Below are 14,606 nucleotides of genomic sequence, written 5' to 3' on the forward strand. Positions count from 1 at the left end.
CACTTTATGCATTATTTTTTGATTTTCTTATAGATCTGGAGTTCATTATGTTTGACTAAGATTTACCTCTTCATCTTCATTAATTGATTTAATCAAAAAGGTTTCGTTATCTTTTGGTCAAATAATTTGGCGTCGTCTGTGGGGATTTCTTAGTGAAAACTTCCTAGTGTCCTCCAGATCAAAAATCAGAAACATGATCACCCACCGAAAAGAACTATAAGTAAACCTCACACGCCAACCTAGATCATGATACTATATACAAGCAGAATTTGCAACCAACATCCTCCCCCGCACGCCGGGCATCCCATCAACCATAGAAACACCAAGCAAAGCGACCAACGCCACAGATCCACCTCCATTCACCAACGCATCGGATCGGGATAAGGAGAATATCATCCTGGACCACTTCTATTGTTTTCTCAAACAAGAACGCAAGCACCGCGCGGGCAGGCGAGCAAGGAAACATCCGAACTGAAGAATGGGAAATTACTACAAAACAATCGAAATATCGTACACCAGACAAACCCAACTCCTAGGAAGTGATACCCCCTCTCCCTCACCAACAAGGTCTCAAAAGAGAGCCTTCTCGAGGACTTAAAGACCTAGCCGACGAGGAGGAAATCCCCGAGGTCAAAGTGTAATCCATCGTCCCACCTAGCAATGACATCTCTAGACCAGAAAGCCAAAATGTCAGACAGGGAAACTCCAATATATGAATGAAATGAGTGTGAGCAAAGCAGTAATGTTTTTTGCTCTCCGACATTACAATCCCCGATGCAGATAAAATCAGGCGAACTGGGACTCCCCCAGAAGATACCCAACTCTCTGAAAAATAGGGACTCACGACGGGTAAATATTTCGACGAAAGTTCAAAATAACACCCTTAAGGCCAAGGGCCTCCGCCAAAAAATAAGAATTCGATCTTGATCGAACAACAATGGGTTAATATTTCGACAAAAGTTTGAAATAACACCCTTAAGACCAAGGGCCTTCGCTAAAAAAAGAACAGTTCGACATTGATCGAACAACGACAGGTTAATATTTCGACAAAAGTTCGAAATAACACCCTTAAGGCCAAGGGACTTCTCCAAAAAGAGGAGTTCAACCTTGATTGAACAACAACGGTTAATATTTAAACGAAAGTTCGAAATAACACCTTTAATATCAAGGTCAGACTCAGATTTGTAGTCGTCGACCATGATACCCTTTTCCCTTTCAGCGGCCGAGGAGGAAGCACGACCAGGCACCGAGGACGAAGGCCCGTCCAAAACAGTAACAACAGCCTCAAAAATCTGACCCCCCGTCGTGGTAGGCTACTGATCAATCATAGCGGTAGGGATCTCCGTCGATGGGGTAGATGCAACGGCTCGCTCTGTCTCTACAGAAGGAATGGTATCAACCCCCGTATCAGACCCCATCAAGGGAAGGTCTTCCTCCAGATGTATCACGGCTGAAGGATCCATTTGAGACTCCACTCGCTGCCTCTTGGATGGCCTCTCTCCTTCCTCGGCATGAGAGGATTCACCCGCTAGATAGGCAACATGGGTCAGAATCTCAGTTCGAGGGGTAGCCTCCGTCCGTACGGCCACAGCCGTAGATTCAACTTAAGTCGCCCTCGACAAATGTCGAGCAGTGGACACTAAAGCAGGGCGAGTAGACGATATAGGCTGACGGAAAGCTAGTGGAGGATCCCTTTCTCTACGCACTCTCCCTGACATCGACGAACATCACATAAGAAACCAAGTAAAAATGGAAGGGGGAAGAACAACGAACAAAAATGATATTACTCACCGGTAAGGGGCTTGCGTCCATATTTCTCATAGAATAACAACCATGTGTGGATCCGTGTCGTATGAGGAAGGATGGATTTCACCCACTCGCGGATATGATCAACAGGTGCAGGGGGTAGTTTCACGGCTGTAAAAATATAAAGAGTTAAGTACTACCCGAAAGAAAGCAGTCAAACATCATTCCGACCAAAAATATAGAAACTTACGTGCCAAGTTCCATTTCTCAGGAAACCCCGTAGGATCCGCCACAAGATGCTCGTTCCGCACATAAAAGTAATTCTCGTAAAAGTGACAGTTGGCTTTGTCGTCCATCTTCACCACCAGGCTCTTCGACCCTCAGTGGCGTATGTGAATCATCGTCCCACAAATATGTTGAGGGTCGAAGATATTGAGCATGTTCCCCAAAATGATCTTACGACCGCCAAGCTCCACAAACTTGAGCAGTATGAGGAACAATTTATAAAGGTATGGCAAAAGTTGATCCGGGCATACCTCGTAAAAGTGGCAAAAATATATCACTAAGAGAGGGAGAGGAAGCGTGTACCCAACAATAAAGGGGTAGGCGTAGAATGCACAATACCCCAGTCAAAATGAACTGTGTCGTTCCCTACCGCCGGCAGCATTTCGACGTAGTGAGGAATTCCCCACCTAGACTTCAATTCTGCGATCCCCTCCTCATTTATGACAAAGGAAGCAGGTTCGGGATCTTCCCCAGCAGGACTGTGGAAATCGTTCCATGATTTCCTAGGCCGAGGCAAGATCTCAGCTACCGACGGAACTTCCTCATCTTCTACCACTTCTACTCCTCCAGTGGCCAGATAATCGCTTTTCGCCGCGGAAATTGTGGCAGGGAGGTCAGCGCGAGAAGAATCGCCAGGAATTTGTATCAATTTGATAAAGCAAAGGGATAAAGAAAAGGAAAGACGAAAGTTCCTGGCTAACAGAGAAAATCAAAAATCTGAAGTATCAGGAGAAAAGAAGATTTCCAAGGTTCTTTCAAGTAAAGGCAAAGAAGTGTGTCAATCGAATGGTGCATTCCTTATATTTATAAGAGACATAAATTCCCCCAAGCACGAGACACAAGAGTCGCCAATCGAAGTTGATAGGGCATGAAACTGTTCAATCCCTTAGGAACGTGTGTCATAATGGCGGCAACCACGAATAACGTTTCAAGTTAAACGATGTTTCGATTCCGAAACGGCCGCAACGGTTCAAGGATATCGAAAGGGCGTTGTTAAATTACTTGAAGCTAAAGACCATACCTAAGGGGTAGGTAGTCAGATTTTTCTTAAGATATGTGATAATCATAACCCGTCTACCAAGCCCGACAAGAGACGACCCTGGCAGACGGAGCGACAACTGTATCGGTCAAAATCTGACCGCTACGGTCGATCCAAGTGAGATCCCGTCCAAGAGGCGAGATAGTGGAATACGACATGGTTTGCTTCAAACACCGTACTCACAATACCCCCGGGTCAATGAACAGTACTCAGGAAATGATGAGAGCGGACGTGGTATCAAAGTGCATTGACCGAAGAACATAGTAAGGATTCCATAACTATATATAGGAAGGGGTTTTTTCTCTCTCTCTTTCATCTCCTTTGTAATCTTCTTAGCAAAAAGAAGACAAAGCAATCTTTCATTGATTATGTAAAACAGTCATCTCCATCGATTAGTGAGAGAATAAATGAAAAACCTCAATAAGATTGATCGCCCCTATTTCATCCTATGCATTATTTTTTGATTTGCTTATGGATCTGGAGTTTATTATGTTTGACTAAGATTTACCTCTTCATCTTTATTAATTGATTTAATCAAAAAGGTTTCGATATCTTTTGGTCAAATAATTTGGCGCCGTCTGTGGGAATTTCTTAGTGAAAACTTCCTAATCTCCTCCAGATCAAAAATCAAAAACATAATCACCCACCGAAAAGAATGGTAAGTAAACCTTACACGCCAACCTATATCATGATACTATATACAAGCAGAAGTTGCAACCAACATCCTCCCTCGCACGCTGCGCATCCCATAAACCATGGAAACGCCAAGCAAAGAGAGCAATGCCACAGATCCACCTCCATTCACCAACTCATCGAATCGGTATAAGGAGAATATCATCTTGGCCTACCTTCTACTATTTGCTCAAACAAGAACGCAAGCACCGCGCGGGCAACCAAGCAAGGAAACATCCCAACTGAAGAATGGGAAATTCTTACAAAATAATCTAAATATCGTCCACCAGTCAAACCAACTCCTAGGAAGTGATACCCCCTCTCCCTCACCAAGAAGGTCTCCAAAGAGAGCCTTCCCGGGGACTTAAAGACCCAGCAGGCGAGGAGGAAATCCCCGAGGTCAAAGTTTAATCCATCGTCCCACCCACTAATGACATCTCTAGACTAGAAAGCAAAAATATGAGACAGGTAGCAATGTTTTCTACTCTCCGACATCACACTCCCCGATGCAGATAAAATCAGGTGAACTGGGACTCCCCCAGAAGATACCCAACTCTCTGAAAAACCGGGACTCACGACGGGTTAATATTTCAACGAAAGCTCGAAATAACACCCTTAAGGCCAAGGGCCTCTGCCAAAAAATAAGAGTTCGATCTTGATCGAACAACAACGGGTTAATATTTCGACGAAAGTTTGAAATAACACCCTTAAGGATAAGGGCCTTCGCCAAAAAAGAAGAGTTCGACCTTGATCAAACAACGACGGGTTAATATTTCGATGAAAGTTCGAAATAACACCCTTACGGCCAAGGGCCTTCGCCAAAAAAGAAGATTTCGACCTTTATTGAACAACGACGATTAATATTTCAACGAAAGTTCGAAATAACACCGTTAAGATCTAGGTCAGACACAGATTCGTAGTCATCGACCATGACACCCTTTTCCCTTTCAGCGGCCGAGGAGGAAGCACGACCAGGCACCGAGGAGGAAGCACGACCAGGCACCGAGGACGAAGGCCCATCCAAAATAGTAACAGCAGCCTCAGAAATCTGACCCCCCATCGCGGTAGGCTACTGATCAATCATAGCGGCAGGGATCTCCGTCGATGGGGTAGATGCAACGCCTGGCTCTGTCTCTAAAGGTGGAATGGTATCAACCCCCGTATCAAGGGTAGGAGTTCCTCCAAATATATCACGGTTAAAGGAGCCGTTGAGACTCCACTCGCCGCCTCTTGGATGGCTCCTCTCCTTCCTTGGTATGAGAGGATTCACCTGCTGGATAGGAAACATGGGTCGGAATCTCAGTTCGAGGGGTAGCCTCTATCCGTACGGTCACAGTCGTAAATTCAACTGAAGTGGACCTCGACAAATATCGAGCAGTGGACATTAAAGTAGGGCGAGTGGACGATGTAGCTGATGGAAAGCTAGTGGAGGAGCCCTCGCTCTACGCACTCTCCCTGATATCGACGAACATCACATAAGAAACCAAGTAAAAAGGGAAGGGGAAGAACAACGAACAAAAACGATATTACTCACCAGTAAGGGGCTTGCGTCCATATTTCTCATATAATAACGACCATGTACGGATCCCCGTCGTATGAGGAAGGATGGCTTTCACCTACTCGCGGATACGATCAACGGGTGCAGGTGGTAGTTTCGCGGCTGTAAAAATATAAAAAGTTTAGTACTACCCAAAGGAAAGCATACAGACATCATTCTGACCAAAAGTATAGAAACTTGTGTGCCAAGTTCCATTTCTCAGGGAACCCCGTAGGATCCGCCATAAGATGCTCGGTCCGTATATAAAAGTAATTCTCGTAGAAGCGATGGTTGGCTCTGTCGTCCATCTTCACCACCAGGCTCTTCGAACCTCGGTGGCGTATGTGAATCATCGTGCCACAAATAAGTTGAGGGGCGAAGATATTGAGCATGTTCCCCAAAATGATCTCACAACCGGCAAGCTCCACAAACTTGAGTAGCATGAGGAATAATTTATACAGGTATGGGGAAAGTTGAGCCGGGCATACCTCGTAAAAGTGGAAAATATCTATCACTAAGAGAGGGAGAGGAAGCGTGTACCCCATAATAAAGGGGTAGGCGTAGAACGCGCAATACCCTAGGCAATCAAAATGAACTATGTCGTTCCCCACCGCCGGCAACATTTCGACGTAGTGAGGAATTCCCCACCTAGCCTTTAATTCTGTGATCCCCTCCTCATTTATGACAGAGGAAGCAGGTTCCGGCTCCTCCCTGGCGGGACTGTGGAAATCGTTCCATGCTTTCCTAGGGCCAGGCAAGATCTCAGTTACCGACAGAACCTCCTTATCTTCTACCACTTCTACTCCTCCAGTGGCCAGATAATTGCTTTTCGCCGCCGAAATTGTGGCAGGGAGGTCAACGCGAGAAGAATCGCCAGGCATTTGTATCAATTTGATAAAGCAAAGGGATAAAGTAAAGGAAAGACGAAAGTTCCTGGCTAACCGGAGAAAACAAAAATATCCGAAGTATCAGGAAAAAAAAAGATTCGCAAGGTTTTTTCAAGTAAAGGCAAAGAACTGTGTCAATCGAATGGTGCATTCCTTCTATTTATAAGAGACATAAATTCCCCCAAGCACGAGACCCAAGAGTCGCCAATCGAAGTTGATAGGGCATGAAATGGTTCAATCCCCTAAGAACGTATGTCATAATGGCGGCAACCACGAACAACGTTTCAAGTTAAACGATGTTTAGATTCTGAAACGGCCGCAACGGTTCAAGGATATCGAAAGGGCGTTGTTACATTACTTGAACCTAAAGACCATACCCAAGGGGTAGGTAGTCAGATTTTTCTTAAGATATGTCACAATCATAATCTGTCTACCAAGCTCGATAAGAGACGACCCCGGTAGATAGAGGGACTAACTGTATCGGTCAAAATCTGACCGCTGCGGTCGACCCAACTGAGATCTCGTCCAAACGGCGAGATAGTGGAAGATGACATGGATTGCTCCAAACCCCGTACTCACAATACCCCCCGAGTCAAAGACCAGTACTCAGGAAATAATGAAAGCGGACGTGGTATGAAAATACATTGACCGAAGAACATAGTAAGGATTCCATAACTATATATAGGAAGAAGGGTTTTTTCTCTCTCTTTCCTCTCCTTTGTAATCTTCTTAGCAAAAAGAAGACAAAGCAATCTTCCATTGATTATGTAAAATAGTGATCTACATCGATTAAGTGAGAGAATAAATGAAAAACCTCAATAAGATTGATCGATCCTATTTCATCTTATGCGTTATTTTCTGATTTGCTTATGGATCTGGAGTTCATTGTGTTTGACTAAGATTTACCTCTTCATCTTCATTAATTGATTTAATCAAAAAGGTTTCGATATCTTTTGGTCAAACAATTTGGCTCCGTCTGTGGGGATTTCTTAGTGAAAACTTCCTAATCTCCTCTAGATCAAAATCAGAAACGTGATCAACCACCGAAAAGAACGATAAGTAAACCCCACACGCAAACCTAGATCATGATACTATATACAAGCAGAAGTTGCAACCAACATCCTCCCCCGTACGCCGGGCATCCCATCAACCATGGAAACGCCAAGCAAAGCGATCAGAGCCACAGATCCACCTCCATTCACCAACTCATCGGATCAGGATAAGGAGAATATCATCCTGCCCACCTTCTACTGTTTGGTCAAACAAGACCACAAGCACCGTGCGGGCAGGCGAGCAAGGAAAATCCCAACCGAAGAATGGGAAAATACTACAAAAGAATCGAAATATCGTCCACCAGACAAACCCAACTCCTAGGAAGTGATACCCCCTCTCCCTCACCAAGAAGGTCTCCAAAGAGAGCCTTCTCGAGGACTTAAAGACCTAGCCGATGAGGAGGAAATCCCCGAGGTAAAAGTGTAATCCATCGTCCCACCCACTAATGACATCTCTAGACCAGAAAGCAAAAATGTGAGACAGGAAACTCCAATATATGTGTGAAATGAGTGTAAGCAAAGCAACAACGTTTTCTGCTCTCCGACATCACACTCCCCAATGCAGATAAAATCAGGTGAACTGGGACTCCCCCAGAAGATACCCAACTCTCTGAAAAACTAGGACTCACGACGGGTTAATATTTCGACGAAAATTCGAAATAACACCCTTAAGGCCAAGGGCCTCCGCCAAAAAAGAAGAGTTAGACCTTTATCGAACAACGACAGGTTAATATTTCGACGAAAGTTTGAAATAACACCCTTAAGGCCAAGGGACTTTGCCAAAAAAGAGGAGTTCGACCTTGATTGAAAAACGATGGTTAATATTTCAACAAAAGTTTGCAATAACACCCTAAAGATCAAGGTCAGACTCAAATTCGTAGTCGTCGACCATGACACCCTTTTCCCTTTCAACGGCCAAGGAGGAAGCATGACCAGGAACCGAGGACGAAGGCCCGTCCTAAACAGTAACAGCTGTCTCAGAAATTTGACCCTCTGTCGCGGTAGGCTACTGATCAATCATAGCGGCAGGGATCTCCGTCGATGGGGAAAATGCAACGGTTGTCTCTATCTCTACAAGCGGAATGGTATCAACCCCCGTATCAGACCCCATCAAGGGAAGTCCTTCCTCTAGATGTATCACGGTCGAAGGAGCCATTTCAGATTCTACTCGCCGCCTCTTGGATGTCCCCTCTCCTTCCTCGGCATGAGAGAATTCACCTAGCTAGATAGGCAACAGGGGTCGGAATCTCAGTTCGAGGGGTAGCCTTCATCCGTACGGCCACATCCATAGATTCAACTAAAGTGGCCCTCAACGAATGTCGAGCAGTGGACACTAAAGTAGGGCGAGCGGATGCTGTAGGCTAATAGAAAACTAGTGGAGGAGCCCTCGCTCTACGCACTCTCCCTGACATCGACGAGCGTCACATAAGAAACCAAGTAAAAAGGGAAGGGGGAAGAACAACGGACAAAAACTATATTACTCACCAGTAAGGGGCATGCGTCCATATTTCTCATAGAATAACGACCATGTACGGATCCCCCTCGTGTGAGGAAGGATGGCTTTCACCCACTCGCTGATACTATCAATAGGTGCAGGGGGTAGTATCGCGGCTGTAAAAATATAAATAATTTAGTACTACCCAAAGGAAAGCAGTCAGACATCATTCTGACCAAAAGTATAGAAACTTACGTGCCAAGTTCCATTTCTCAGGGAACCCCATAGGATCCGCCACAAGATGCTCGGTCCGCACATAAAGGTAATTCTCGTAGAAGCGACGGTTGGCTCTATCGTCCATCTTCACCACCAGGCTCTTCGACCCTCAGTGGCGTATGTGAATCATTGTGCCATGAATGTTTTGAGGGGCAAAGATATTGAGCATGTTCCCCAAAATGATCCCACGATCGGCAAGATCCACAAACTTGAGCAGCAAGAGGAACAATTTATACATATATGGCAAAAGTTGAGCCGGGCATACCTCGTAAAAGTGGCAAAAATCTATCACTAAGAGAGGTAGAGGAAGCGTGTACCCAACAATAAAGGGGTAGGCGCAGAATGCGCAATACCCTTGGCAGTCAAAATGAACTATGTCGTTCCCCACCGTGGGCAGCATTTCGACGTAGTGAGGAATTCCACACCTAGCCTTCAATTCTGCGATCCCCTCCTCATTTATGACAGAGGAAGCAGGTTCCGGCTCCTCCCCGGCGGGACTGTGAAAATCGTTCCATGCTTTCCTAGGGAGAGGCAAGATCTCAGCTACCGACGCAACATCCTCATCTTCTACCACTTCTACTCCTCCAGTGGCCAGATAATCACTTTCCGCCGCGGAAATTGTGGCAGGGAGGTTAGCGCGAGAAGAATCTCCAGGCATTTATATCAATTTGATAATGCAAAGGGATAAAGAAAAGGAAAGACGAAAGTTCCTGGCTAACCGGAGAAAATAAAATATCCGAAGTATCAGGAAAAAAAAGATTCGCAAGGTTCTTTCAAGTAAAGGCAAAGAATTGTGTCAATCGAATGGTGCATTCCTTCTATTTATAAGAAACATAAATTCCCCCAAGCACGAGACCCAAGAGTCGCCAATCGAAGTTGATAGGGCATGAAACGGTTCAATTCCCTAGGAACGTGTGTCATAATAGCGGCAACCACAAACAACGTTTCAAGTTAAACGATGTTTCAATTCTGAAACGGCCGCAACGGTTCAAGGATATCGAAAGGGCGTTGTTATATTACTTGAATCTAAAGACCATACCCAAGGGGTAGGTAGTCAGATTTTTCTTAAGATATGTGACAATCATAATCCGTCTACCAAGCCCGACAAAAGACGACCCCGACAGACGGAGGGACTAACTGTATCGGTCAAAATCTGACCGCTGCGGTCGACCCAACCGAGATCCCGTCGAAGCGGGGAGATATTGGAAGACGACATGGTTTGCTCCAAACCCCGTACTCACAATACCCCCGAGTCAAAGAACAATACTTAGGAAATGACGAAAGCGGACGTGGTATGAAAATACATTGACCCAATAACATAGTAAGGATTCCATAACTATATATACGAAGGTTTTTTTTTTCTCTCTTTCCTTTCCTCTATAATCTTCTTAGCAAAAAGAAGACAAAGCTATCTTCCTTTGATTATGTAAAACAGTCATCTCCATCGATTAGTGAGAGAATAAATGAAATACCTCAATAAGATTGATCGTCCCTATTTCATCTTATGCATTATTTTCTTATTTGCTTATGGATCTGGAGTTCATTATGTTTGACCAAGATTTATCTCTTCATCTTCATTAATTGATTTAATCAAACAAGGTTTCGATATCTTTTGGTCAAACAATTTGGCGCCGTCTGTGGGGATTTCTTAGTGAAAACTTCCTAGTCTCCTCTAGATAAAAAATCAGAAACATGATCACCTACCGAAAAGAACGGTAAGTAAACCTCACACGCCAACCTAGATCATGATACTATATACAAGCAGAAGTTGCAACCAACATCCTCCCCCGCACAAAATATGTTACTTGTACTCCAAAATATTATTTAATCCTAGTAAGATATAACTATATAATGTATTGTCAAGAAAATAACACAATTATATGAGATAATTCATAGCATTATACTAAATTATTCAATAACAAAGATAACAAAATTGCATAAAGCAAATACTGCTAGTTAATAAATTATATTGAAAATTAACATAATCTAAAAATACCATATAGGTCATGCTAAAATAATTAAGTACAGCTAATAAGTAGTTTTAATTACATAACTAAGCACTAAAGAAAAAGATAAACTAAGTCATGCATTTTCATAATAAACTAATGTAAAACTAAAAAATAAATGTCCAACACTATCGTCATTCCTAGTGTCGAATTGAATTTTTTTGTTAGCATTAGTATTAATATGAACTTTGTTTGAGTTGCTACATTTATACGCTATAAAATTTATTTACCATTCAAGAATGTTAAGTTCAAATTTGAAATTATACGTTAAAAAATAAAATTGTGAAAAAGTTTAAAAAATATTTATAAATTATATAATAATAAATATGTATATGTATACAATATTTTAAAAATTATATAAATGTACTATCGAGTTGGTTTAGTTTCGATTTGACTTTTTTAGTTAAAATCAAAACCAAACCAAATCAATTATGATCGAATTTTTTCTCAATATCAAACCAAACCACATTCGATTTTTTTTTTTTTCGATTTGACTCAAATACCACTCGATATAACTTTGGGGAATTTAGTACACAGTTATCGTACAAGATATTTTGAGAGAAAAACTCACACTTTTATAAAGACATTTTGCGGCTATGAAAAAGCCTTTTGCGAAATAATCAAGGTAAGCTTTTTGGGTAAATTCAATGTGGTATTGTGTTAGATTCCACTCATTAATGGTTGAAGTTAACCCCTTAATGGAGTAAATAGTTAGGAATTCATTGAGAAAAGCTGGAGTTTGTGGTTCAAATCACATTTGATATTTATGATATTTAATAATGAAATATATCTCAATTATGAAGCATATTATCAGTATTTTAGAAGCACTGTGACCAAATTAAAAACTAAAACTTAGATTGACCTTTATTGCTCATTCATGCAACTTTGCTTAAGTCTACCCGTTCCCAGCCTATGAAGAGCAGAAGAATATAATGTACGTAAAAAAGAAAAGATCCTCACACCAACTGCCACTAATTCCATCTATCATATCATGGCTTAATTACTTAATATATCGGCGCCACCTAGAGTTATGATTTTAGACATATATCACATTGAGAACCTCCTTCCTATATATTATTTGTTGGAATAGATATAACACATATATGGTCATTTGAAAATGTAGTATATAGGTAAGAACTTGACATACAAAAGCAACTCAAGAATAAAAATCTAACTACCAAGAATTAACAAGGATTAAAGGGCAGCTCTAACAAGAGTTACAAAAGGATATATCAAACCAACCCTACAAGAGCAACATTGGAGAACATCAAAAGTTGCTCCACTTATTCTTCTATAACATAAACAATTGCCCAATGAAGACTCGATTTTGCCACCAATTTGAATCGCTAATAGCAACCAAGCTTGAGCAAACTAGTGTAGAAATTGTCTACAGCAGATTGTTAGTTGGAGGTCCTCCGGACCGATTATCCGCCATGTAGCCAGTTGGTCCTGTTCCAGCAGCATTGACTTGGCCTGCAGGATGGTTGGCATGATCAAGGCCATAGGAGTCTCCAGTACTGGAATTGTCAATGCTGGTCAAGTTGGCAGCTGCATAAGGGTCTGAGGCTCCTGGTTCATGCTTTGGCTCATGTTGTGCAATCTTCTCTGCAGCTTTGTTGACATGCAGATCCATTGCTGCTTCTGCCTCTCTTGCCAATCTTACCTCATGTGCTACTTCCACTCTTGTCTTTGCCACTTCCTTCTCAGCCTATAACATTTGAAAACAGGTTTATTATATATAGTAACATTTTAAGAATTTTTACACTATTACTACAATTTAAGTAGTACGATACTTGTTATAACAGGTAACATATCTAACATTATTTCAGGTCACCTATCAATATTAATTATAGTTACAAGGGTGTATCTAGGTCTTAGGATATGAATTTACATCAACCCATGCTACTGTCCCTAAACCATGTATAATAATGTTATATTTCTTTAAAATTACTTAAATATATGTGCGTGCACCCATGCTCAAAGACTCATGTGGTGCAATATTTATGTGGTGCACCTCTACAAGTGAACTTAGCGGTTCAAAACCCACTCCGAGTGGTCTTGTTTTCGTAATGTAGTACATATATATACGTGAAAATAAGTAAAATTTCAAAAAGTATAATTTTGAACCTATAATTTCGAAAGTGTAGTGGGCTCAGGGTAAGAGACTAAAATTAAACCCATTAAATGTGAATTCTAGATCCACCTCTTTATACAATAGCGCATTCATCATCTTGAAATCCTGGATCCGCCTTTGATTGTAAAAGATTATTTGTCACTACTATTTAAGAGTTCGTTTGGTACGAGGGATACGGGATAATTATCCCTGAGATTAAATTTGAGATGAGTTTATTACACGTTTGGTTTGGATAAAATCGGTATAACTAATCTGGAAATGAGTTATCCCGGGATTGTATCTTTTTATCCTTATGAGAGGGTGGGATAACAAACCCGATATAATTAATTCCGGCATAATTACTCCTGGATTAACTTGTTTCCCAACCAAACGATTCCTAAATGATTTGATTGTTTAAATAACTTTTACGTGTCATAAAATAGGAAAAAATTTTCTGATGCCTTTAAATATTCAGTCTTTATTAAATGATCTGATCCCTTTAAATATTCATTCTTTAACAGAGATTGAAACATTCTGTATATATTTATGTAATTCTTACTTTTTCCTCCTCCTTGGCTTCGGATTTGGCCTTGCGCATGGCGCTCATATCATTGAACTTTTCTTTGATAGCCTGCATTTTCTTGCTTCTAAACACTTCACAAAGAACTCAGATAGATAATATTTGAAGAGATTTTGATTTTAGACTAAAAACCTTTATTTGTGAGCTACTATTTATAGGTTTAATTGTAACTATAATTAGCTAGTCTATGGTTACAAACTATTCTTCCTATTCCGTTAAAAGAGATCTTGTTTTTCTCAAGACAATGGTGAGAAAGCACAACACGTGTCAATGACCAAGACTCTTTATATATCTATGTTTGTGCGATTTTGCTTCTACTTGAACGGGTCTTGTCTTAAACCAGTGGTAGTGCACCTTTTTTCCTCTTTAACTTTTTTTTCCCCATTATCTCCTCTTTTTGCTTAATATCATGAGAGTCTGACCTAATTAGCAATAAGCTTAAATTTTATACACTTCATTGCGTAATAGTCTTAATACGTTTAGATAACTTAATTAAAAGTCAAATGAGATTAATTACTGTTTAACGTGAACATGGGTTGGTAATCTTTTTTTTTCGGCATGCATTTAACAGAAACATACGTCAATTTCCACATAACAAATGGAGCCTTATTGATAAGGTAGAATCAAGAAGCTTCATTAAATAGTGATAAAGAAATTAAAGCTTAAATAACTTATGACGACAAATATTATATTTTCTATTTATATACACAAAAGATACAGCATAAGATATCAAATATCTTCACAAAAGCAATGCATATTCACATCTAATGGAGGAACTATTCTTCTATTATTAAGCATTGATTGAACCAATTAGTAGCTTCTCCCAAGTTCCAACTACACTTCACAACAATTTGAATCGCTTTTCGAATTGCCAATAATACTTCAGCTATTTAACAGCATTTCCAATAAAATGAATTGGACCATCTAAATGTACAATAGGGGTGAATTGTCGATTTTTCTTTTTCTATCCTAAGTAGT

The 14,606-nt window shown here is 41.2% G+C and overlaps 1 protein-coding gene across 1 annotated transcript; it reads right to left on the reverse strand.

The window, feature by feature from the left end:
• Positions 1–12,042: 12,042 nt before the first annotated feature.
• LOC142182553 (uncharacterized) lies at positions 12,043–13,753 on the reverse strand. The gene is made up of 2 exons (XM_075256776.1): positions 13,608–13,753; positions 12,043–12,643 (listed from the first exon to the last, which is right to left on the reverse strand). Exons 1-2 carry the CDS (start codon positions 13,683–13,685, stop codon positions 12,323–12,325), a joined length of 399 nt encoding a protein of 132 aa, XP_075112877.1. The 5' UTR covers positions 13,686–13,753; the 3' UTR covers positions 12,043–12,322.
• Positions 13,754–14,606: the final 853 nt, after the last annotated feature.

Source organism: Nicotiana tabacum, chromosome 7 (assembly GCF_000715075.1).
Source record: "Nicotiana tabacum cultivar K326 chromosome 7, ASM71507v2, whole genome shotgun sequence".
Taxonomy (NCBI): domain Eukaryota; kingdom Viridiplantae; phylum Streptophyta; class Magnoliopsida; order Solanales; family Solanaceae; genus Nicotiana; species Nicotiana tabacum.